The 26,697-nt window shown below is 43.8% G+C and overlaps 1 protein-coding gene across 8 annotated transcripts in view; it reads right to left on the reverse strand.

Annotated features, from left to right (window-relative positions):
• Window positions 1–547: 547 nt before the first annotated feature.
• The window catches only part of kmt2e (lysine (K)-specific methyltransferase 2E), a 30,067-nt gene continuing 3,917 nt past the window's right edge, over window positions 548–26,697 (reverse strand). For 2 of the 8 annotated variants that reach the window (XM_040035496.1, XM_040035495.1), the window contains exons 2-25: window positions 19,798–19,982; window positions 15,085–15,196; window positions 14,011–14,240; window positions 13,694–13,833; window positions 12,999–13,180; window positions 12,860–12,898; window positions 12,557–12,757; window positions 12,266–12,414; window positions 11,954–12,071; window positions 11,729–11,838; window positions 11,365–11,617; window positions 10,430–10,528; window positions 8,319–8,390; window positions 7,612–7,797; window positions 7,086–7,412; window positions 6,680–6,979; window positions 5,899–6,049; window positions 5,501–5,727; window positions 5,353–5,409; window positions 4,562–5,095; window positions 4,002–4,258; window positions 3,801–3,880; window positions 3,013–3,092; window positions 548–2,852 (exon numbers count right to left, since the gene is read on the reverse strand). In XM_040035496.1, the coding sequence (XP_039891430.1) occupies window positions 1,809–2,852; window positions 3,013–3,092; window positions 3,801–3,880; window positions 4,002–4,258; window positions 4,562–5,095; window positions 5,353–5,409; window positions 5,501–5,727; window positions 5,899–6,049; window positions 6,680–6,979; window positions 7,086–7,412; window positions 7,612–7,797; window positions 8,319–8,390; window positions 10,430–10,528; window positions 11,365–11,617; window positions 11,729–11,838; window positions 11,954–12,071; window positions 12,266–12,414; window positions 12,557–12,757; window positions 12,860–12,898; window positions 12,999–13,180; window positions 13,694–13,833; window positions 14,011–14,240; window positions 15,085–15,196; window positions 19,798–19,868 (5,019 nt within the window). In that variant the 5' untranslated portion in view covers window positions 19,869–19,982 and the 3' untranslated portion in view covers window positions 548–1,808. The other 6 variants (XM_040035497.1, XM_040035502.1, XM_040035499.1 and 3 more) reach the window with 6 other exon arrangements.

Genomic DNA, 26,697 nt, shown 5'->3' on the forward strand with positions numbered 1-26,697 from the left:
TATAAGTCCACTTTAAGCACTAAATAACATCTTCAAATTTTCCTTTTGTCTAACTAGCAGTTAAATACCTGCAGATATCAATTTTACAATAATATGAATTAAGAAAAAAAAAAAAAAAAGTTATTTTCTATTAATTCTGTTCCACCTCTGATTTTCACTTCTAACATTGTTCCTTTTTCTATGCTGCAGAAAAAGGATGTACTCTCAACATATCTACACAATTAAACAACTTGCCAAAGATTATTAATTAAATTTAATTTACAAGGAAACTCATTTTGGGGAAAATAATGGCACACAGTTAACCCCCAATCAATTTTTATTCCTATAATTATAGTCCAACTTTAAAGATTTCCTACTGCGTTCCAATGTTCCAGTGTTTGGATATTGATTATAAATGTGCTGTAGGTGGGCAGTATTATTACCTCTCAGCCTCAGTTTTCTGCTGTCCTTGGATGATTTCAATCTGAGCGGATATTTGTCAAAGCAGCCGGCAGCAAAGACGACGGCACAAATGTTCCCCGGCAGACAAATGTCACGACAAGTGGTGTAAAACTGTCATTACAGTGATTTATTATAATGAACCATGAAAATAGCCAACCAGTGCAGTGTCTGTGAGTCTCTCCCCTCCACACAAACATACACTCACACACACAAATGATTTAAAAAAAAAAAAAAAAAAAAAAAGAAAAAAAAAAAGACCAAGTTGAATAGTTGAGGATGGGAGGGTGGAGGGGGTTAGAATAAAATAAAAATAATGCTACAGTCACAGAAACATTCAGCTTTGCCAAGAAGAGTGTTTGTATTTACAACAATATTTAAAAAAACAAAAAAAAAATAAACAGTATGGGAGCAAATTGTACAAGCATAGAAAAAAAAAAAAAAAAAAAAAAAAAAAAAAAGCGAATATGTACAACCTGTTCTTGGTGAAAGCTGGAGTAACCACCTATACATTAAATTACATTTTCTACAAATAACCATTGATATTCAAAAATAAACCGCTAACGTCCTACCTGTGGGCCAGACCACCCAGCCTACCTCAGAAGACACTCGTTTTTACATGAAATCTCACGCACGCTTTGCTTATCTAAGCAGCCACACACACACTGAAACACACTCACACACACAAACGAGTTCGGCCTCCTGTGGCAGTGAGGCAGGTTTCCCCGAAACTGGTCTTTTTTTTTTTTTTTTTTTTTTTTTCTTCTTCTTCTGAATCTGCAGCGGTGAACAGATATTTGTTGTCAGACAGAGGAATAAAAAAAATATGTCTTTTTTTCTTCTTCTCTATACAAAAAGAGCTTTCTCTGCGCTATAATGAACCACTAGATTAAAACAAATAAATGGTGTATAGAGATGACAACAGATGAGTGAGAGGAGGAAGTAAAATGTTTAACTGACAAAGGGGAAAGGAAGAGGAAGGATATAGGCTGGAATGTCCATTGATAAACAAAGTGCCTTACAACGGGAGTCCAAACAAGACACAGAACAAAGATCCTTCCTCTCCATCACAGGAAGGATATTATAAAAACAAACATGGAGGCCAGAGAGAAAAGGGCTATGAGCACCGGGGAGAATCGTCTATCTTTATTTTTATAGTCTGTCTTGAAGATTTATTTCACTGTCCTTTTTTGTTAAAATTTTATGTCTTTTTTGTTTTTCTTAAAAAGTACCCTTTTATCCCACAATCAGCTGTTTTTCCACTGGCCATGTGTACAGGTACATAGAAAACGTATCTACAGCGTATGGTACATGCCCCCTCACGATGAGTTCTCAGGGGCTGCCAGACACCGGCAGCAAGAGGGGGCGGGTCAGTGCCACCCTGTGCTCAGGTACCCCGAGCTGTGGAAGGGGGTCGAGGATGCAGGAGCTCCACGAGTCCCAGAAGGCATCTGGGAGGCAGCGGCCTGAGACTGGCCTTGTTGAGTCTGTTGGGGAGGAGGTGGGGGAGGTGGAGGCAGTCCGGTCTGCTGAAGGGGTGGGGGGTAGGAGGATGGGGGTACTGAAGAGTTCGCTGCAGCACCAGGGTGCATCAGTGCCGGCTGAAACCCCCCTAAGTTCTGATAGTGGTGGGGCTGCATTGGGGTGTTGGTAGAGGGAGCTGGAGGAGGCGGAGGAGGTGGTGGTGGAGGGGTAAGTGACAAAAGGGTGCCTCCTGAGGGAGGCGGCTGCTGCTGTTGGGAGGTCTGACCCTGTGGGGGAGGTGGTGGAGGAGGTGCAGTTGTCATTATGAGCTGATGTTGCTGGATGGGAGGTGGCTGCAGGTTGACGTGTAGCAGGGTGGGGCCAGGCATCGGGTGTGGAGGTGGAGGAGGTGGCGGCGGAGGAGCAGCTGAACTCTGATAGTGCACGCTGTGGGGAAGAGTCTGTATCAGGGGCTGAGAGCCTGGAGGATAGGGCGGCGTGACAGAGGGTTTAAACCCAGGGAAAGGTCCGGCAGGTGAGGGGCTCTGGCTTGGAAAATAGGCTGTGGAAACAGGCGGTGCTGGCGGTGGAGGTGGTGGTGGCGGTGGAGTGTTCTGTGTATTATACTGCGGAAAAGCACTGGGCCCAGTCTGAGTCTGGGGCTGTGGTTGGTTCTGAGTTTGGGCAGAGAACAGCGCCCTCTGGCTGCGATAGGGCGAACCCTGAGCCTGAGGCTTTGGAGAGTGGAGGAGGGACGATCCAGGGTAGTGGACTGGTGAGGAGGGTAACGGGGTGGGGTGAAGCTTTGTCGGTGTTAGCGGGGCCGATTTGGGTCCTGTCGGCTTGCTTGTCGGCTGGCTGGTCAGATTTGGCGTCCGAGGTTGACCATCGCCATCTTCCTCCTTCGATGGCCGACCAGAAGGTTGGACAAGAGGACCAGGAGAACAGGGCTGCAGAGGAGACGGACAAAAGTAAGCAGAGATGAGTCAAATTAATCAATTTAATCAAACTTTAACAGCAAACATGACTAAAATTAATTAAATTTAATAAAAAAAATAAAAAAAATAAACTGGCAATAAAACTGGTGATGATAGCCTGACGTCAACTCACTGTGTGGGTCGGGGTCTTCTGGACACTCGGAGATGCACACTCCCTCATCGAAGGCGTATCTCCACCTTCTGTCTCACCATCTAAAAAAAAAAAAAAAAAAAAAAAAAAAAAAAAAAAAAAAAAAAAAATACAAAACAGATCATCATTTAAAAAAAAGAAAAAAGAAACATGAAAAATATAAACAGCTCTGATGGAGACAGATCTGGTTGTATGACCATTCATGCATGGTTTAAAATGCTTGCAACACATTGATAGTAAAAAGCATTTCAATACAAATACATTTAACCACAAGCCACTCAAAACACACTTAAACATTCAAAAAAAGAATGGCACACAGTTCTTTAGTTAAATCCAGATTGTTTAATTCAGGTTATGAGAAAACAAATTACTTTATTATTCCAGGATTTCCTGCACACCAGCTGCCTTCATATTGCAAAAAAATATTCCAACTAATTTTACTCTTACAAAGAAACAAAGCATTCACCACCACTTCACTCACAAACAAACTAAAAAAATAAATAAATAAATAAAAAAAAATAAAAAAATAAAAAAATAGGGAAATAGGGTAACTACAGTCTTCATGTACTACAGCAGCGCACCCCTCAAACTGCTACAGGTATTTTGGGTGCTGGTTCCTTGAAAAATGTTGTCAGTAAACATGATCAACTACTATTACAAAAGGCTTAAGGGCACTTCTGTACATGCACGAGGAGTTTCTGCCCATGGTAGGCTGTAACATATAGGGTTTGCTTCTCCATCCTCACACCGTACGATTTCCGTTTTCTTACCCGTGTCTTTGTCTTTGCTGAGCAGCAGAGCTCGGTGGTAGCTGCGCTCTCGGGCCTGCTCTACAGAAGTCGACGATGTCCTGAAGTGAAACATCAATAAGAAGACTTTATGTACTAAGTTTTGCTACCATGAATGCAGAGCTTTTTTTTCTGTTTACACATTTCTCTGTAGTTATCATTTCAACACATTAAAGCACACACCACTGTCCTTCTCCTCCCTCCTTCTCTCCGGTGGACTCTGCCTCCTCGTTTGTCTGTGGCTCTCTTAACGCTGCGGTGGTGGTGTTGGAGAGAGCCGTGGAAGCAGGAGGTAGAGGAGGCTCGCTGGTGGACTCTAGAGAGACAGAGAAGGCGTCCACAGCTAGAGGCGGCACAGTGGAAACGGGAGAGCTGCACTCGGTCTTGGAGCCGCTGCGACGGGCTTCGCGTTGACGCTTACGGTATTCTAGCAGGGAAACCTGGGAAGAAGCAGAACCACAAAAAACATTAAGTCAAACCAGTAGAGGGCAGCATTTGAAGAATAATAATTCAACCTTTGGAAGCATCAATACTTCTGGAGTCCTGCTGCCAACCTCATTTGTTTGCAATGTATTGGTACTCTCTCTGCAGATTATATAAGTAACTAGTTATTTTTTCAGACTGTTGACTAATTAACTGTTTGTTTAAACTGTCTGGGGGCAAAATGCATTTACAATCTCATTAAGGGCCATTTAGTGTTTTCAGATAGCTTCTTTTTCATCTCTATAGGTCAGTAATCTCACCTTTTTCTTCTGTGGGGGGTTCTGTGCAGAGCCTCCTCCGTCACCAGCGCTGTCCCCATTCAGCGAGCGTGAGAAGCCAAGAGAACTTCCCTCCTCAGAGCCGGGGTGAAAGAGCTGCCCTTGGCCTTCGCTAAACGAGGGCTGGGAGCCAACCAGTGACCCCGTTCCTGCTGAGGGTCCTGCTGCAGCCTCAGGCCTGAAGGGGGCTACCAGAGGCTCCAGAGTGTGGGAGGGGGTGAGGTCCCTTAAGTTTGAATTGACTGGAGAGAAGTTCAGGCCAGCTGGTCCAGTCGGGCCCCTCTCTGGGCTTTTTATCCAGCCAGAATAAGAAGAAGCACATGCTTCTGTAGACAAGGGAGCCTCACTGGTGCTTTCTACACCCCCACTATCAGGCCTGTCCTCTCCACAGTCCACCGACTCAGCAGGTGGAGGCTGCGGACTCTCTGGAACTGACACCTTGGCTTCTGACGGGAGTCCATCTGAACTAGGAACCTTGATGCAGGGAGAGGACGCCAACGAAGGAGGACGATCGGCCTGGGTGAGAAGCAAGGGATGAAAACACAACATGAACACTGATGAGGCATAACACTAAGAACATGTCTGCTTAACAGACTTAAATTGACATTATGTTTTGGATTACTGGTTTATGTTTGGATGTAGCTGCACATTTTTATTATAGAAAAACTATTACAGCAATACTACCACATTTTCAGATAGTATAATACTGGAACTGAGGGAGACTGATGGTTAAAGTCATTTCCAAATTAAATATATTAGAGGTATGATCTTACCTCCTGCACACAGGGTTTTCGGTTGACCTCTGGTGAGTTCTCCCCTGAAGATTCATTCTGTGTAACCACAAACACACTTAGCCACTTTTTCTTCCTCATGTAAACAAACATGTAACGTTTACAGGCTTATGCATAAACACAGCTTTACCTCCTGAGGGGCATTAAGCGTTGGCGTTGGGGTGCTGGGCAAGGGCTCCATGCTTGGCTCCTCTGTTCGGGGACGTGGAGGGGTGGCCATTAAGGCTGGTGTCAGCGGCGTCTCCAACTGTTCTGTTCGGGTGGGCGTGGCACAAGGGGAACCGTAGGGTGTTGAGCTCTCAGACATACAAGCGTCCAAAGGACTCAACCTTCGCTTTTTCAAAGGAGTGGGCAACTCTGCAAGATGTCAAAATGAGCGTGGCATCTATGATTTAAAGTTGGCTTGATTATTTACTGTTATTAAGACTATAAAGGTTTCCTTTACCATCATTGAATAAATGGACAGTTTTCTTTGTTAGGTTTGTAGTTTAAGTGGCATTAGATTGATACGTTCGAACCCAGACATACCTGGTAGCGAGCAGGTGCCATTATAGGGTAGGGGGCTGTCTGAGTCTCCATTAATGGAGGGGCTGAGGGGGCCTTCACCGGGCATGAGAAGACTTGGCCGTCTGCCTGGGCTGGTGGAGCCTTCCTCCTCTAGAGCTTGCTTCAACCATCGCTGTAAAAACAGAGCCATTATAACAAAGAGAAAGAGTGCACAGGAGACATTCACAACAGTTTCAAACATCTAGTGGCAGGTATATCTACTTAATATTGTAATAAAAATATAGAAACTAACCTAAATGGTCATGGTATTAATCAAGTTACCTAGATGGTGTGTAAAAGGAGAGAAGTTTCTAATTTCAAGCTTAAAAAAAAACAACAAAAAAAAAAACAACAACAACAACCTCTCCTTATTCATTTAGATAGGGGCAAAATAAGTACCTATAGGTTTTAACAAGATAGCTGCTGAATGATAAATTCTGCTTCTAGACGCACTTTAGTAAAGTAGAATATAAATTCAGCAACTTATTAAAGGAAGCTTCTAAATAAAGCAGCTAAACAGTGACAGTCCTGTCCCTCGATAATATTCTGGGCGACTTCAAATGAGTTCATCCCACTGGAAACTTTTTGATGCATTCATGGAGACGGAGTTAAAGAATGGAAGAAATTCAAAGGCTGTGGCATTTTGGGAAAACTTAGTTATTTCCTATGTAAACAAAGATCTACTTTCCAAATCTAGCTGTTTAAGTTTTTCCCATGAGCATCAAAGAAAGGCAGGATTGCTTTTAAAAGCAGAAGTCTGTACCTTCTTGCAGGAACCAGTGGTTGGTGGCATTTCGGGTAGTTCTCGGGAACGCCGTCTCCCGGTGGGGACCCCGGGAGATGTGGGGCTGCGGTTTGCCAAGAACGGGGACAAAAAGCGGACATAGTGTTTGGGCGTGCTGTAGACCTGCTGGGAGCAGGCCAGGCCTGGCAGGGCGTTGAGCTGCGTGGCCAGCACTTCAGGGTCACTGCTTATTCTCAGCGGCCTTTCTGGGACTGGTTCTGGTGTTCGTACAGCACCACGGTCCTGCTGTTTCTCGCCTACCCACTCATTCACAAAGTGCTGTGGAAAAGAGTTTGAGAAGATGTAAAAATTCTAAAGGGTTCCTGAACATTTTTTAAAAAGCCAGAAATATGTTTCATATGCAGAATTAGACATGTGCCTGTACCTTTTTTGTTCTGAAAGTCTTGCTCCCTGTTCGGTTTCTGTCAGGTGCAGGTGAGCTGCTGTGCGGAGGACTGGTGTCGGGTGCTTGTGTGGAGATGGCCTCCGGCTCTGGCACAGTGGGTGTTTCTCCTTCAGGGGCTTCATTGGTCACAGGCTCCACAGACTCAGTTGGAGAGCTGGGAGGCAGGTCAGAACAAGTGCTGATAGTGCGAGCTCGTCGCCGCTGTTGCCCAATGTGAGTACGATTTCTTGAGAAACTTTTCCTGTTCCTCGTGCCTTTAACTTTGGCTGGCTTTAGACCTGGCTCCTCTTTTACTTCCAGAAGTGGCTATAAAAAACACATTTGAGAGTTCAATAACATCACATTTGAATACATAAATCTCTTAAAAATCTGACAATAGCTTGCTCCAAACAAAAACACACATCTTTTTTTATAGTACAGCTCAGAAGAAGCATTTGTGCCAACATCAATTAAAATATAAATAAAAGTAAAGTTTTTTGTTTTGTTTTTTTATCTGTCCTCCGACCTGGATGACAGCTGGCGAATCTGCCGTCTCTGGTGTGGCTGGAGGCTCCTCCTTAATGTCACTGCGGCCCCCAACCTCGGACTTTATGCTGCCGATTCTCTCCAGCGCCTGCTCCCGTCGTTTCTCTCTCTTCTCCATTCGGGCAAAGGCTTGCAGGATGGCCTCCATCTTCCTCTCCTCTCGTGTCTGCAGAGGGTTAGATGTGGGGCATGGAGGAGGGGCGAGGGAGAGGAAGAAAGTGCGCATAGATTAGTTCATGGAGTACTACTCCCCAGAGGTAGCGGTGCAACTGGTTAATGTGTGCTACGCAGCGAAAAGCATTTCTATCTGAGTGCAGAGTGCCATATGCAGAGCCAAGTAGAAAAAAAAAAAATGTCCCTTCATTTTCACAATAAGAGCAACCAAAAGAGGAGATTGGAGTGAGAGAAAAATGTAGGAGAACAAGGTGTTTTAATTTAGCTTGTACGCAAATAAATTTCCCCAGGTCCTTATAAAGAAACCATAGCTACCTCCACCAAAAACAAAGCACTCCATCATTACTCAAAACACACCTTTGGAAAAAAACAAAAAACAAAAAAACAATTTTTTTGCCTGCATAGGCTAAAGTTTGCTGTAAAGACAGGACTGTTAGTACGCTTTTAACTCAGTCAATCACCACTACGAGGTTGGTAGATGGGTGGGGTTGGCCATGTATGGGTCAAGTTTACCTCCTTGATTTTCAGTCCCCTCCAGCACGAAGCCGCCCCGACAGGTAGATGGGACTGCTCCGCTGGGTTGGCCTGAATGTTTAATAAAGAAACAGCCCAGTTTAGAAGAGACATGTCCCACCTAAACAAGGCTTCACTAAAAATGGACATGACTGGACTAAAGGATCTCTAATCATCTGGTGAAATTTTTCCAGCGCTAAGGTTACCTGGTAATATGCAATAACACTATGCAGGATATTTACAACTATAGAGCATCTTCAGGAATGCACTAACAATGCCAGGATGTAATGGCCCTTTTCACAGCAGTGAGAAAAACATTGGTGCCACTCCAAACCCATAGTCTAAGACCCCAAGGTCATGCAGTTCCACTTGTGTGTGTCTTTGGAGCTTTGGCTTCCAAAGACAAGGCGTCGACAAGTATTCAAAAATTTAGGAACAATCTCTTATAGCAGGACTCCTGCTGTAAACCAAAATCTTCACAGAATTTCCTAAGAACTAAGTTTTACAAAACAACAACAACAACAAAAAAAAAACACTACAATAAAAAGGCACAGGTCTTTTAATTCCTTCTACCAAAAGCTGGGCATTCACTACAATCACTGACCAGCAGCTTATTACACTCATCTCACAAAGAGAGTCACAGCACATCATTTGACATATTCTTAAAATCTTGATCTTTAAAGTGAGATTTAAGGTCCTGCTTGTCTGGTTGTGAATTACTGGACTTCAATCACATGTGTTTGCTTTTTGTAGGGCTGCATGCAAACAGTGGCACCAATGGCAATGATGCTGTATGTAGGCAGAATATTGATCGGTTGAAGTTTGGCTCGAGTAGTAAAGGAAACAATAGCGGAGTTTCCCACAAGGAGGAAGAACAAACCGCAGTGGTAGTAAAGGGTTATTTTTAAATGTCCAGTTTCTTTGTATATTTCGACTTCTATCACAGAGGCTAAGCTAAAGGAGCTCTAACAAAAATATAAAGAAAGGGGGAGCCCATGTTAGCAATGATTTGGCATTTTGACTCTTCCCACAGGCAACAGAACACCAAGGGTGAAGTGTTAGAATACATAAAATATCTATAGAGCTGGGGTAGTAGGAAGACACAACATAAACCCAGGATGCCCTTTCCACCAATAGAACTTTCAGTAAGAGCTTAAGCAGGCAAGATATTTCTCTCCCATGCAGCATCTCCACCACACAGATTTAAAAATGTCCACGCACACCTACTACGCTTGTGACCGTCAGTGTGCAAATGTATGCTTCTTTGCTCGAGCAGGGTGCCCTCTTATGCCATGTTGCATAGAAGGCAGCTTATTGGATCTCCCGGAGTCAATAAGGCCCCGGCAACAGGGCTCTACCCTCTGCAGTCACTCCCTCCATCTATCCATCCATCCATCTCTCTGGCCAATTATAAGAACTGTACCTTAGCCAAAGCTGAGTCAGCGATTTACACCTTGGGTCTACCATGTGAAACGGAGCTGACTGCAGGGTAATTTCCTGTGTGTGTGTGTTTGATCCCATCTCTCGGGGACATACGACCATTTGGCAGAGAGAGTGGTTGAACCCGTAACAGGCCATTTCAATCTCATGGCTACAATGAAGGTGAGAAGAGAGCTCTACTCAAACTGTAATACACACTGGGGGATAGTTTCAGTGTGCATAAAGAGACAATACACTGGCAAGGTTGTCAACAGGCATGCGGCACTGCAGGCCTGTTCATGTTCTCACATGGTGAAGGGGCAAAAAAGAAAAAACAGGCAACAAATGAGGAAAATAAGCGTAATGACAGACAAGCACAAAGCCTCAGCGCTGTGAGAAAAGGGGAAAAGTCAAAAGCTGAAGGAGGGAAAGCACAGCGGGTTGGAACAAAACAGCAACAGAGGCACCGATAATAGTGGGAGCACTAGCAGTAGATGAATGGTGAAGGAGGAGGCTGGTTTTATGGAGGAGAGGTAGAAGACAGCTGCTCCTATCCAAGCCCTTAGCAGACAAATAGTTAAGTCCACACCCAGAGCAACAGGGGACAGTTTTTATTTTTGCTCTTTCTGCTGGGTGGTAGCACGGCAGCGGGGGAGGGGGGTAAGCTGTAGCCCCTAGCTTGGCACACTTACCATCTTCCTCCTCCTCTCTGCAATCTGCTCCTCTGACTCCATCTCTACTTCATTGCTAACGGAGGTTTTGTCTTCTAGATCCTCAAATAACTCAGGATCCTGTAAGAGGAGGGGAGAGCGGGGTATGGCGCTTTATCATGGCTGATCATTCAGTCTGGCTACAGACTAGAAGGAGACAGGTAAGAGTGGAGGAGAGGTGAGGTGAGGGAGAGGCTGAGGAAGAACTTTTTAAAGATACGTTTAGATAGGTGGTTGGTCTGTGCACATTACACAACTGCTAAGTGGCCTTCTTGAAAGTTATGACTTTATTAGCACCCCCTTATTAAATTATTGGTGTAGCAGCTTGAATATTGTCATGTCCATTGGGTATCATCATAGCACCATGATATTAAAACCTCGTACGTCTTACTGGGACAGGTCTACTCATGTTTCTGCATTTTTGAAAGCCTGAGGCAGTCCTTTCTAATTCAAATGGGACCGGTTTCTAAACCAAATATTCAAGTCACAAATAAGATTTCCCTGAATCATGAACTCTAAAATAATTTCCACAACCGATAACAAATGAGACTTTTGTTACCGTCGGCGCCTCTGCTTGTGTTACTACTGCACATCTCTGCCAGACCAGTGGCACAAAAGTGCAGTAAGATATGGTCTGTATAAGGAAAAAAAATTAGCTGGGAGGGGACAAAAGTAGATGCATAACAGGGATGATGGGAGAGGAAAAAAACAAAAAAAAGGGAGGGAACTAAACAGGATGTACAATAACAAAGAGTGACTAACAATGGAAAACACATGCACAGACCAAAATAAACCACATGCATGGACTATAAGGGTGAGTGCATTTTAACAGAAAATAAATCTAAATTAAGAAGTGTTAAAAAGGGTGACTGACACCAGGCATATTTTGTGCACCGTACATTAAAAAGTAATCTTGCCTGGTTGTTTGAGATGGAGAGGCGGAGAGGAGAGAGTTTTCTCTGCTTGCTGTCGCCTATGTTCTTGCCCTTCCCCTCGCCGTCCAAACCCACGTTCTGGTTCTGGGCCTGGTCGTCCCGTGCCAACTCCTTGTCCTTCCGATTCCCTCTGCGTCTGCCTCCAGAACCCAGGTTCTCTGTGGGCTCTAGGTTGTGCTTGAGCACCGGGCACTCCTGGTTCCCCTTCACACAGGCACAGTCCACCTTGTATTTACTACAAAAACAAACAAATAACCCAAAGCAAACAAACAAAAACAGGAGAAATTTAGTGAAACGATCTTGTCTTGCTAGCAAGCAATTGCCAGTTTTACTCCTTAACACTTACCAGCTGCCATAGTCAAAATCAAAACCGATTGTGATCTCTGTGCCCTTGGATATCGGCCGCAATGAGTAGATGTATAAATGTAACATGCCGTCCTCAATGACATGACGCACCTGAGGGACGTTCAGAAGAGTATTGGTAAAAACTAGCGCTTGCAACTATGGATAAGAGTTTTGGTTAATTACGTGAAAAGAAGCAAATTATTAAGCACTTTTGAATGTTACATACTTCAGCATTGGGAGTGCAAGAGCGGCGAATGAAACGTGCTTCGTTTCCAAAGCTGCGAGCGTCTACACACATCTCCAGTCCATCAAATTTTGAATAAAATAACACAAAAGGGTATGGCCTGAGGAGAAAAGCAAGGTCAAAGGATGAGTGGGATCAATGCACACAAAACACCTCAATTTAACATCTTAAATCATCTGCCATTACATTAAGAGTTAATTTATTTGGCCTGCACTAAAAACGAAGTTGCACTCAATTTAGATTGAGACAAATCCAAGAGGGAAAACCCTTTTGACTCGTGACAAGCTTCCTAACCTCTTGAAGAAGTATCCGTTGGCCTCAAACTGCTGTCGAAGCATGAACTTGCCCCTGTACTCAATGATGAGGGAGTCTGGGGCCAAGTCTCGCACCGCCTTGAGGATCTTCTTGTTCTTCTGAACTTGACTCTGGGAGACACAAACCGCCTGACATAAACAAACATCTTGAATTACATGTGAACCCCAAGAGGGAAAGCTAGTGCTGCAGACTGCTAGAGACAAGCAATGTGTTTGGGTGTTATCATATTTGTGTTACCAGTGGAGATTCACTCAGTGTGTATATTTGTACCTCTACAGGGGGTTTGAAAGAGGCTGGGTGCGTGTTGTATGCCAGACTCTTGCCGTCGCCTTGTTCTTTAACACGCAACAGGACCTGAACATCCTCAGTGTACTGATTACTGCTGGCCTCCTCGTAACGCTCCATCCACGTTTTGATCTTGTTCTCCCACAGAGATGGGTGCTCTGTTGGCTCCTGTTCGGGAGCTGCACCCTGAGAAAAAAAAAACAGTACAAATGTGACTCACAGCTCAGATTTAACAGGAGCATTCTGGATTCTGGAAATGGTGGACGTGAGAGTGTTCTGTAAGTTTACCTTTACTCTAGAGGATTTTCTGGAACCCTCTCGAAAGGCCTGTAAGGTAATTAAATAAATTAGAAGTGTGAGGTTAATCGGCATTCCAAACAGGTGTTTGCAAAATATTAATTTTGTAAGTGAATGAGTAAACGTTGACCTTTTTAGCTCGAGCAGAGGACGCTGGAGGCTCTTTTTCACCACTCTTTTTGCGCTTTTTATCAGATTGCTTATTGCCAAGGCGTCCAGTGGTGAGGGTGATGGTGGTAGGCGTGTGCTGGAAGGTGGAGTAGAGCTCTAGCGGAACCTCATCTCCACTCTCTGTAGCACTGGTGTCCCCGTCTGAATGAGCAAGCGAGTTATTAGGAGTCAGGCAGGGAACAAAGAAAGTGACACACACAAAGATATAAAAAGCTACACCTGCTTCGGGCAAAACAAAAGCTAATCGTGTCATACTAATGGAAGACAAGGCTTGCTACATCACAAACTAAATTGCAGTTTTCTGCTTGACCTGCAGGTGTCAGTACATCCTGCTCTCAGGCAGAATTATATCTGGCTGTCCTGCAGGGGGAGGAGGCTGCACCCTGACACAGCTTACAACCTGCTTTACTCTGTAATGAGCTGGCCATTTACTGCAGCAAGGAAGCCAGTAAAAGCAGAACTGAAACATCTATCTGTGGGTTCTTGCTTCTAACGCCTCATAGTTCAGCTCTCAAAATAATCTAGTTTCTCTAGGTTTCCTTTTTGTGAATTACTGCAACTGCATTGAGATTTTTGTCAACAGAAATTAAAAAAAAAAAAAAAAGTACATGGGTAAAGGGAAATATTGGGAGCTTTATAAATGTGTTCCCTTACCAGATAAAGACTCTCTTTTACGGGTCTGCAGCAGGACGGCCCTCTCTCTATCGAGGTGTCGAGGTTGGCAGCGTTCACACAGGTAGGTCTCAGGAATGTTCTGTCTGTCAATGCCCATGCAGTCTATGTGCTGCCAGGCACTAAAGGGAAACGTTAAGAAGGAGTTTTAATAAACCTTCAAGTCACATTTTTGTTCCCATTAACCACATGAAGTTACAAAAAAACTGATCTAGTGAACACAAGGAACAAAAACAGGCAGCTAGATGAAAGAGGCCTGAGTCAATACTAGTCAAAGCTTGTGACTACTTGTGTCTCACCTGCACTTGTCACAACAGATCATGTAGCCATCGTCATGGGTGAAGCCACAGATGCAACGGGTGATGTCAGCCCCGTAGCTGCCATCCTCTGAGGTGCTGAGTGTGGTGCCCCTGGACGCTTCGTCCTGGCCCCCTGGAACAAACAGCCCCCCCTCTCCTTGTCGGATCAACATGGAGGGGGGTGGGGAGGCTGGCGGTGTAGGTGGGGGCCGCGCCCCATAGTTGTGGTCCTGAGAGAACAATTGAAAATGTACCTTTCATGTGATATAGGTAAACGTTGCTTATCAAAATAGTTTAGTTTACAAAACAACGTTGCCACAATGGGCATGCACTATCACTGGCAACAGAAAATTACCTCTACAACCAACACACTACTTAGCAAATTAAATGTTTAGTCTTTTTTAGGCCAAGATGTGTTAGCAACAGGTTTAGTAAGGTCCAAAGCAAAGGTTTTACAGCCCTGACTTAGTTGTTTCACAGTTTCCATTTTATAGCATCTATAGATCATTTAATGACCAAACAATGAACAAAGTTCTATGTACTATTTTAAATATCCTAAAAAGATTAAGAATGTCAATTAACCAACAACAAATCAGTTTCACTCAATGACTGAAAAAGACAGAGGTTTATGTGTTATAATTGTATTTTCCCCCTAATATCCAAACAGCCTGCCATGTCCTCCTTCCTCTGATGCCTTATGACAAGGAAGCAGTCAATATTGGTCTGTTTTCTGGGTTTCTTAAATCCTCGGGACAAGCATGTTGTGCTGCCTTTAAACCCAAACACTGCTGCATCAGAGATCTAACATGACCACCTTTCTTTAGTCTGCTTTTATCTTGGCAGCTGCTGCCATTATTTGTGTTCGTTTGACGGACAATGATTTTTTTATTTTTTTTTTTTTAAAAAGAAGCGTTTACACTCATTAATGCTTGTGTTGTATAAGAAACAGCATGAAAGCATGTACTGAAAGCAATATTTTCCTTGTTCACTGTAATTCTCCAGCTCAAGGTTTGCAGGTTATCTGTATAAGTTTGAGGAAGGTGAGGAAAGAGGTGTGTGTGTGTGTGTGCTTACAGCATAAGGCAGGCCTATGTAACTGTGGGAATGGTGCGAACTGCTACTGTAAATCTGGTGTGGGTAGCTCGACTTTTCCACCACCACAGGGCTGGCCTCCACCGACTCTGGTCTTTAAGACAGAAACACAAACAAAAATTTGGTTAAGAGCTGAAAAGCAAAGTAATTCAAGGACAGTTTCCTTACAACAGTCTTAAGGATGTGTCTGCATCTGGGTAGCTACTGGTGGTGACACAGAGGTTACAGCTGCCAGAGGAAGGCCACTTAAAAAAAAAAAAAAAAAAAAAAAAAAGTACCACCACAGTGTCTGCTATAATGTCACCTTATCCGGGCTCATCAGGCCTGAGAGCCACACATAACTGACGTTTTAATCCCTGAACCCACATCTGTAAGTCAGACAATCATCAGAAAACACATGCTATCCGTCACTCACACAAAACACACACTTGCACAAGTTCGTTCCTACCAAACCAGTCGATCCACTTTTCTGCCACGTTCAGTGGTGAAGAGAGAGCCTGTTTGACCGTTTAGGACCAACCCACCCTTATTATGACATGATTAATCTGTTCTTCGGTTGCTCTGTGGAAGAGGGAAGTGGAACTGGCAAAACGGATGACATGAGACAAGACGGTCCAGTATGAAAGAGGGGAAAGAAAAGAAAAAAAGAGAGGGAAGAAGAAGAGGAAGAGAGAAATACCAGTGCAACATACTGGATAAACAAGATGCATTTGAGATACGGACTGTTTAAGCTATGGTGCCGCAGCTATTTGTTTCAGCTCGATATCCACGAGTGAATGGCTCCGTCATGTGAAAACAAATTTGATTCAACTCTTCCCAGAGCAAGGTGTAGAAAACTGCTCAAAGGTCATAAAGACAAAGTTTTTTACTCTGCTCTCTCCAAGCTACAAAAATATCTAGGCAAAATACAATAAAGACGCTCAATAAGCATAAAGAACTGCCTCATATGGAGCTATTTTAGCAGCAAAGACAATGAGCACCCTGACCAGGCCATGTGAGACTGACTCTATAACCACGTTATTTTGAAGCTCGCACTCAGGTTAAAAAGCACACTAGAAAGAGCCAAGGCAATTAGGAGATACAGTGAATAATTATATAGCTTGAACAAGTACTTAAAAAACACCCCTTAAAGTTCCCTTTAAACAGCGAGTCCCCAAGGCAAGCTGGTGATACGGTACCTGTGGGAGCCCTTCTCAGCCCTATTGCTCCTTTTGCATGCCGAAAGAGCACTGTGCAGCACTTCCTGTGTGTACTGCCACTCAACTATTCACTGTCAAAGTGAAAACGTAAAGTGCATGCTTCAAGTACGGAGGCGGGCCCAGTGTAAGAGGGGTGTGTATGCGTACACAACAGATTAACTGCCACAGATTAGGTTTGCAGAAAGAAGACAGAACATATATACCTGGGTGCAGTTGGTTCACAAACTTTCTTCCATCAATGATTAACCAGATCAAAGTCTACACTTTATAATAAAGAGATGTGGGTGTGTATCACTCAGAGGAGGAAAGAAGGATTTTTTTTTTTTTTTTTTTTTTTTTTTAACAGGTTGAAGAGAGACACAGGTGTTACAAATTAGTCTGGGAGGGGAAAAAAATATCAAGATAATGACAAACAAGGCAAACAAGTGAGCCTGTTCTGTGGGAAGGAAGGAAGCATGTTTGTGTGCGTGTTTGTTTCTGTATGCGCATAACTGGTGGGTTTGTATTATTCATACATTTACTCCTGAACAAAACTGAAAGTAAGTAGGGAATACCTTTTGGACTTTTCAGTTTTTATTTCTTAAAAATGGGTTATGTCATGAGAATTAGAACTGTTAATTTCATCCAGGACAGAGGGCTGAATTATGGTCAGTTTGAAAACCTTCTTCCTGACCAAAACCATCCCCCATGGCATGTTGTACAGGTTGAAGAGAGACAGGTAATAGATAAATTACCTGTCAAAATAAGTAATAGATAAGGTAACAGAAAAAGTGTGTTCAATTGAGTACCAGAAAAGTACCTGGTTTTTCAATTTTCCATTATATGTTCTTCTCTGTAACCGATTTGCCATTTATCTTAAGTCACCTCAGGTTTTTCCATTCAGGTGTTTAACTGGATAAGCTATTAAATATATGAATCTAATTCTGTAAACTGAAAGAAATGAAAAGCTTTTTTTTATTTTTATTTATTTTTTTATTTTTTTAAACCAATAGGCTTTTATGTAGCCTGCAAACAAAAACAAGTTTGACGCCGCTGGATTATAGGCACTGTGTGCATATATGTAGTGGGAGGACTGCAGATATACAGTCCAATAATCCGTGACTGCCTGCCTGCGCACAACAACAGATGAAAGAGGGTGGAATGAGGAGAGAATTTTTGTAACAAAGTTTAACTTAAAGGTGGCAGTTAGCCATTTTCTAGTTTTACCTAAAAGAACGCCACAAGTGTAAAATAAATAAATAAAAGCATGGAGAGACAATATCATTTAGAAGATGAACATCTGGTGCGAGACTGTGAAGAGGCAGAGTGGACAAGCAGAGTGAACATGAGAGAGCTCAACAGCAGGGAGAGGAAAGAGAGCAGCCCCCGAAACGCCACCGGCAACGCCTTCACTCCTAAAGAGCTCCTGCTTGCTACCATGGCAACACTACGTATTCTGTCAGCAGCGTGTATGCGTGCGCTGGGCTCTGTGTGTGTCAGTGTGGACACACACACACACACACACACACACACACACACACACACACACACACACACACACACACACACACACACACACACAAAATGCATGCACACACTGCATTGGCCAACAGCTGGTGACACTGCTGCAGATTTGAGGGAGGACGTGGAAAAGACGTGACGCCGTTTCTCGGGCGAGTAGCAGAGGCTGAATATAAAATAAGGAACGTAGCTAAAGTCCTTCCAGAAGTCTTGCTGCTTGGCAGCCATCTTGAAACGCATCTGGGCACTTATTTGGGTGGTCATTTCAAGGCATGATTTAGAGCAATTCTGATTTTGGTTACACCAATTATCTCACAGATTTAAATTTAGGAATTTGTGCGGTAAAGATTTAAGAATCCTTGGCAAAAATAATGCTACTGCTCACTTGATTTGATATAAATTATGACCTGAGGTAGGTTAAAATAAATCAAAAGGGTTTAAATTCTTTAATAGCCATTAGGGGGCGATTCCTGTGGTTGCATAAAGACTTCTAGTTGCAGTAAGCACTCTGTACCCTCAGTAAACACTTTCCTAACCAGTTTATGGGCTCAGTTGCAAGTTTCAGGTCATACTGAAGTGAATAGGAAAGGATGATTATCCAGACGACACTTTTTGGCTAATTAACTGTCGGTCACAAGTCATTAGGCCAATAAGAGTGTGGTTTCGTAGTTGGAGCCACCCCTCTCATCACGTCTGGCAAAAATACTCAGCTCGAGGTTTCAGAAACCAGTGGTTGACAGCACAGTGCCTGCATCCATCTTTTATGTCAAACATGTTCCTGACATCTCTACAGAGCAGTGTGAGCCCAACTATGCTGTGCCTCTGGTCCAGACAGGACCTGCACAGCAGCAGGTGGAAGCCCCTTTCAAGCTTGTTATCAGCCTTTGAATAAATCTGCAGCAGGCAGTCGGACACAGAGCACTGATGGACAAAGAACAAGGGAGAGAGTGAAGGCGAGGGGCTTACTCGTAGCCCCGGTGACAGCAGCACTCAGGGGGTGGGGGGTAGCTGGCTGGTGTTGGGGGAGAGACGCCATATCTATGCAAGGACCACCTGTCACTCAGGGCAGTGACCATGGTAACAGGCCCTGCGCAGTGCAGAGAGGAAAGAGGAAGGGAGGGGAGTGAGGGGTAAAAACCATGGCAACACATGCTGTCTGGGTAACAGCTCTGATGAAGGCGGCAGTGGTAGCAGCAGGGAGGGGAGGGCTCTCCCTTGTTTTTAAAGAGACAGGATCCCCTGCATAAGCAGATGACGTGTGTTATTCTTTAGTCGTACGCAAACCTCTTGCTTCATTTATTTGACCACAAAACGCCGCGGCAGTGTCCTTGACAAGACTATAAGGAAACCGAGAGGAGGGGCGATAGGAAGCTTGTTGCCATGGCTCCATGCACCATTTCTGCTTCACTGACTGAATGCAGTGCACACATGTGCAAACATCAAGCTTACAGCATTAGACAAGGATCAGGGAAAAGGAGGAGGAAAAAAAAATATCATACGTGGTGCCTCTGTATACTTCACACAGTCAGCTTTATAAACAGACTGCACACATACAGTGCAGATTCACATGGTAGATGTAGTTAACTGCTCAACAATGTGAACATCTACAGGAATCAACGACAACACTGAACAGTCCATTAGAGCGCACACTAGAGGGGCCCTGCTTCCTGCAAATTCCTGTCCCATTAACAGTAGCTTTGTAAATATACGAGAAGAGATCTGTCTGGAAAGAAAGAATTTTTTTTTTTTTTTTTAAAACAGCGGCTTCAGTTATTATGGAGGGCATGTTGGGGCCCCTGAAAAGGAGAAGGCGACAGACGTGCTCAAATAAAACTATATACACGACACAGAGGAGGGGTGTAAGATGAAAGAAAGGAGAGCAAAACTGAGAGTGACATTTTGGTGATACAACACAACGAAAGATGGTACACAACAGTGAATAAGAGGAAGTGAGGGGGCATAAAAATGTGCACAGTAGAGGCCTGGTGTTACTCACTCTGAGCCAGCAGCCATGTCCAGGTATGAGGTGTCTGCGGTGTCCACCCCTACTGGGATGACTATGCTCATGACGTTCTCTGCTGATCAGTTCTTGTCCTACTGAGTCCAGAGAAAGGGAGTCCAAAACACTGAGGCATGCCAGCCACAGCACTCATTGCAGACATCTAAGTGCATCCACAAGGCCTGAATATAGAAGGGGGACAAAAAAAATAAAATAAAATCAAAAAAATTAAAAAAGAAAAAAAAAAAAAAAAGAGACAATTAGTAAAGTGAAAGTGAGTTTAAACACAGGAAAACTGCATGATCTACCAAACCTGAAATCACAATTCATAGTGAAAATGGGGTATTTCCAACACATGTAAATGTATGATTCACACTTTCAGATGAGCAACGTTTTTCACAGGGAAGTGTTTGCCAGGAATTTCCCCCCTGACAGGGTTACCGAGCTCAGGTTAGAGGCTGATGAAAAGCGAGAGGGGAATCTTTCTGTAAGGTGAAGCTTGAGCCGCCACCAACTGCTGCTGCTGCTGAGTGAACTGCGCTAAAGCGACCTCTGCACACTCTCCGCCATGCATGCAGGAAAGGGCTGCACTGCAAGAAAGCTCCCACAAAGGGGAGCAAGAGAACACATAGCAGTCGACCGCCATGAAAGGAGGGAGAAAAATGCAACATAAAGGCCATTCCCCCCACCCCCTTTTGACTGAATAGAAGTGCTCCGTTTTAAATAAATCTAAAAACTGTAGTGTACTGTATTTGCATGTCCACACACCTACACAGTAGAAAAGTTTAGGTTATAATCTTTTAACGGACATTGAAAAAGCTCCCCAAGTTGAGAATCAATAATTTAACTGTTAGGTGTCAGGCAGGTGTATGTAGTGCAGGAGACTGGCTGGACTAAGGATTTTTCTGGAAATAGCGTACACGGGAATATTAAAATGCATTTGTATGGAACTTGAATCCAGACGGGAGCATATGTGTCAGTGTGGCTGCCCCTGATACAGAGCTCTGTTGATAAGCGGGATTAGTGGGAGGGACAGATGCTGAGACAAAATAGGCTGGAGGTCACACCTTCAGCCTGCTTATGCACTCTGGGGCCCAAACAAAGGCTTGGATCATGGCTAAGGTTGTCGTTTGGGGGAAGGTTTACAGAACATGTCATGTATTCACACATTTAGCAAGCAAAAACACACTCTCTCAAGAAAACCTGTCTCTGCATGCCTGTGTGGTTTTGTGAGGTAAGATCATTAAATCCTTCTGGAGCACTGCAGGTCTGCACATATGCAGGACGACTTTCCAGGAAAGCTTTTATTTCCCAAAAGCCCCCGCCCCTCTCCCCCCTCAAACAACACAGCATATATCAAGGAAACCCTCAAATTTTTCACACTGAGGCACATGTACATCAGGAGCTTTTTAAAGTAGACTCCACAGCCGTGATGATGGTAGTAATTTCAGGTACCAATTCACCCAAATGCACTGTTTAAGCCAGGAGGACTGGTGAGAGCCTCACAGACATGACAGCTGTCAGCTCCAGGCCTAATTAATAGAAGGAAGAAGACCCCTGTGAGTGTGCGTGTCGGCCAAGTCTGGGATCACCTTCTAAATCCTCTCCCGATTCTTTGTGCACCGACTGGGTTAAACAGGACAACTGTATCACAGGCAGGGGCATTTCATGATAGACGCTGATGTAACCAAAACACTTTCTTTCAACAAGAATAGGGCAGTTTGCCAAAAAACACTGAAATGACAGATTCCCCCCCCCTGTATTATCAGAGAGGCCCAGTATGTTTTAGCATGAGTAAAATAGCTTCCCTCTAAAGCAAGTCATTTGTTCTCTCTTCCACCATGTTTGCCTCCACTTGGTGCAATGAATCTTGCTGTCACTACTAAGGAATGCAGACATTTAGCCCCCTTCCACTCATATAAACAGATAATCTCTCACTTTGTCCTTTCAAAAATACCTCTACAAGGAGGCTTTAAGAGTAGCATGCACACATGTGTGCACTGTGCTGCAGCCAGACACACTAAAGACTGACAAAGAACAGCGGGACAAAAAAAAAAAACAAAAAACCAAACAAACAAGTACAGTACAGCAGTACAGCAACATTCCTCAGTAAATCGGCGTTTCACTGTGACTGCCTCTGCCTGCTCCTCCTACTTCCTTTAGAAGGGCCGTCCATCACCCTCGAGAAATGCAGCCAAAGAGAGAGAGAAAAGACACCCCCCTTCCTGAGCCCAGTCACCCCGCCCAAGCGGATTTCTCTCCCTCCTCTGTGCACTTCCTAAATAAACCTGAGACAGTAACGCAGAGCTGAGGGAAAGGGGAGTGTCGCAGACACAGCTCCCAATTACACGAGTGCCAGGAGAGACCATTTAAAGCCACCTTTGGCTAAATCCGCTGCTGTTATGGAAACACATGGAGAGTGGGGAGGGAAAAGCGAGGAACGTGCACAGGGGAGGGCGAGCAGACAAACGTGAAAAAGAAATATGGCAAGAAGTGGGTAATAGTAGAAGAAACCGCAGCGTGGAAGTGGTTTACATTTTCTTGGTGTCTCAGTTCTCCAAATGTGCTCACTGAATAGATTTGCTCATCCCGCTGAGAGCTTTAAAAAAAAAAAAAAAAAAAGAACGAACGAACAAACGAACGAAAAAAGAAAAATAAAATTACCAAAGGCTTAGAGGGCGTGGGGTGGGGGAGGTGTACTTGGGGTATGTCTGACAGTGATGCTGCACAGCCTCGACCTGGGTGGACTCTGGGTGGCGGAGTGGAGCACAGAGCGTAAACCCAGTCTCTCCTTTCTCCTCCTTCCCTCCCTCAACGAGGGGACACAGTCACGTCATTGTGTGTGTGTGTGTGTGTGTGTGTGTGTGTGTGTGTGTGTTTGTTGGGGGGGGGGGGGGAATAGCTACCCTTTTAAGACAGAACTGCACTGAAGTCGGCAAGGGAAAACCCATACCATCACCATCGTATTCAAATGATACTAACACAGGGAGCAGCTTTTCTCTCTCCTCAGTTTATCACCACTGCTCTATGTGCAACAGCATCTTTATTCTCGTTTTCGCAGCAGATCATGTTTTTCCTGAAGTGGGAGGAGCAAGAGGAAAATGAGGGATTCCAACTAAATCCCAGGGCCCTCTCTGCCAAGCAGATGTGACTTCACACCATCCTCATAGCTGGCTGCAATGACTCAGCTCGGAAAACGGATAAAACAAACTCCCTACACATACACTCATGTAACAGGAAGCATGACCCAAATGGATTTTTTCCCCCCCCCGTACCCACCGGGAGACACACGAGATCTGCCTTTTTCTTCATAAATCAGTGTGCTCATGGCTGCCAGCAACACTCCCTTTGCACTCGAGCGCTGAAGGTGAAGTCATACATCAATACAGCAGGGGATATGGATGTGAGCGTTCACACAAGCACTTTTTGCTGCAACAATAGGAAATGTATTGGTACGCGTGAAAACCAAAGGCTCATTAGACTGTTAGGAACAGTCCGTTTAAATGTCAGGCAATGAGGAGAAGGTATTTATGCAGCTGTTTTCAGGTACCCTAAATGAGAACTAGTAAATAACTGACTAAAAGGGGAGAGCAGTGTAGTAGCAAGCGGCGTGTAAGTTCAGACAGCGAGCTTGAGCCCGTATGGCAGCAAAGCTGGGACAGCCCTCCTGTAGTCTGAGTAATGTCCTGTACAGGAGATCCCTGGGGGCACAATCTCTCCATCTCCCTCTCACTGCTGCTTCCAGAGTCAGAGTAATGTATGGCTATGTATGGTCAATGACAAGTCTCTTTAAACATCTGAAAAGTAAAACTGATGTACTAGTAGGTTTATGAAATTGACCATTCTCATATCTGCTCATAAAGTAGAAAATAATATTTTCTACTTTTCAAGGGTGAAAAAAGTCAGCATTTGGAAGCCAGAAGGGTTGGTGGTGACTGTGTTTAAAACTTTCAGTGCTCACATTGAAAACCAAAGTTACACATTACCATCATTACAAAAACCTCTGCTAGATTTAAACACTAAAAATTTGTCATCTGAGCAAAAATACACTAGTTCAATATACTTCCTGTAAAAATACATTACTTTGAAAGTCACGCTAAATGACAACAGGAAAAAAAAAAAAAAAAAATTGTGTTCATGAACACAAACAAATAGGTTGTGCTTTCATGATTATTTTCTATTATTTTACACCAGGTTTCTTTAACAGTGCGAGGGCCAATAGGATTCATTTTGTCCCTTGGACTTGGGAGAGCTATCATGATTAGAGACTGAAATGCAAGCACATATGCAGCTGCTTCCTAATTACAGCATTTGGAGAATGCACTTCATAGCTAACTAAAATGTGAGCTGTGTGTGTATGCAGAGAAAATGGGGAGCGGCTACTCAACATCTACAGGGCAAAAGAACAGCAAGAGCCACTCAGGACCCATTATAACAGTGTTTGATGATCAATTTCACGCTTGGACCGCAGTGTTGTTACATCACCAACGTCGATGACACGGCCCCTCTTTATTCCACAACCCATGAATGCTATTGTAACCCAGGCATAGCAACAGGAGAAGGTTGGGGAGGTGTAGTGGGGCTGTGGCCTCAGTAGCTCTAGCCCTAAAGCCACCTGTCAGGGAGGCAGCTTGCTAGTTTAAAGAGGGATCTGTTACGCCTGAGCTAGCGGCACAAAAACAGGTCACCTGAGCTCTGGCTTCTCCTCCCAGCTGGGATACCATGTGACTCTGCTGGGCTCCTGAGCCAGGCAGCTTCGTCTCTGGTGTTTGGGCACTACACATGTGAGATCTCTGGAGACCAGGCAGCAGCTACACAGCTTAGCTCCACATGGCGAACAGAGGTGCTACTGTTTCAGAGAATTAATGTCTGGAGATAAAAGAAGGGCACAAAAACAACAGGGGCTCTTCTTTCTGGCTTGTCAATACATCAATATACCAACAGACATCCTGCACACTTGTCTGGTTTCTTTATTGTCTCCATCTCTCTCTATTGCATAGTATGCTGAGAAAAATTAAACTGTTTTCCACTTAGTGTGTGGCTTTTTGATGGCACAAGTCTGCCTTGGGGGGTCAGGGGGAGAGGAAAGGTGCGTCACCTGAGACTGCCATGTCTCCAAGCTGCCCGGCCAGAGCACTCTGTCCCTATGGCAGAGGGAGAGTGGCACCTCACCTCACCATCTCTGTTAACACAGTAAACAAACACACGCTTTCCTGCACAAGGCCACCAGGCACACACAGAGCCAATTGGGAATTTAACACTGGCTGGTCTGATATTCTGTGGACAGAGGGGAACACCACAAAAAAAAAAAAAAAAAAAAAAAGAAAGAAGAGGATGAGTGTTTGAATAGAGGCCTCTGCTCCTTTACAAGAACGAGCAAGGCGGCTTGGGATTTTGTGTATTAAGTAGCAAAGACTAATTAGCCATGATAGTGCCTTCTAATTCATCTAGTAGTAAAAACACCTCCACAGAGAAGATCTTTTAACACTTAATCTTATTTTGAGACAAACTGGGTTCATTACAGCATCAGATAGTATACTCCCAGAGGTTTGGATGGGTTGGGTCATGCATTATTCCTCCTGGCCTTACACTTAAGTCTGTATTAAGGTTTAAAACAATAAAAAGTGCACACAAAGGCAAAATACAACATGGCCGTTTTGATCCAACCTGCAAGACCCTAAAAGGAAAACAATGCACAGCCGAAAAATCCAATAAGAGGCAACGTTATTCTGAGGAATGACAACTGTGGGTATGTACTGCTACTGAACTCATTTCATCACTGAGCTATGCAGTGGGGTATAACAGAAAATTGGCGTAGGCTCATTTAAAGGCTGAGTTAGGTGGGTTTTTTATGTTGTCATGTAAATACTTTCACTATAACCTTTAACTATGTTTTGATTCATACTTTAGTATATGAATGGTCCTTTATTTTTTCAATTTAAGTCACTGTCGCCCTGGTTTAAAGTGGGTTGATAGTTTATTAAGAAAGACCTGATGCTTTCTCTGACATGGAAGATGTTCTACTTTACACATCGTAACAAAATGATCAGGGTAAAAGACAAAAAAAGCTTCTTGGCAAGAGTCTCGAAGAGGCATTTGAGCTGAACAAAGTGCCAGAGTTTTTCCCACAGGGTAAAGTAGAGGAAAGGACAGCTGTGCCATGAGCTCAAAAAAGTATCCCGGAAACTGGCTTTGACTCATTTCCCTCCACATTTTAATTTTGAAATCGCCAGAAAACTAATGCGCAAAATTATGTTGTCTGACATGAAAAAAAAACAAAGCATACACAAAACATATTAGTATTACAGTTAATTTAAAACATATCCCGTTACACGGGAGAGTACTGAGGCAGTCTGCAAGACTGCTATGTGACACGATCCAGGCAATGTTTTTCTTACTACCAAATACTTGGCATTAAGTGTTGTGCAACTGTATGGTATTGTATTATGTGAGAAAACATAAATATCACTCCCACACTGAGACATACCCAGCATTTTACAGCATCTAATAAAACTGATTTCATCTGAACATAAAGTGCAAAAGCACAGCTATCTCTTGTGACTCTCATCTTGCACTTACCAGAGGAGAATCACTAAGACTATTAGAAGAAGAAAAAAAACAAAACATGTAGGGCTTAATTTACTCACGCTCAATGACAGGAAAATACAAAGCAACATTCTCTGAGGCTTAACTACATGCAGAACAATTTCCCCTAAACAGTTTGAGCTGGGAAAATTCACGCATATGTATTTAAATTTACAATTCTATCCATCACAGCTAACATATTCAGACCCTTAGAACACTGGGTGCACTTCTGTCACACTAAAGCGAATGAAGAGGAAATGAAACCCACTATGGTGATGGAGAAACTGCATAATATTGTTTACGGTTCTCAGG

This window comes from Simochromis diagramma, unplaced genomic scaffold (assembly GCF_900408965.1).
Source record: "Simochromis diagramma unplaced genomic scaffold, fSimDia1.1 OVJJ01000816.1, whole genome shotgun sequence".
NCBI lineage: Eukaryota > Metazoa > Chordata > Actinopteri > Cichliformes > Cichlidae > Simochromis > Simochromis diagramma.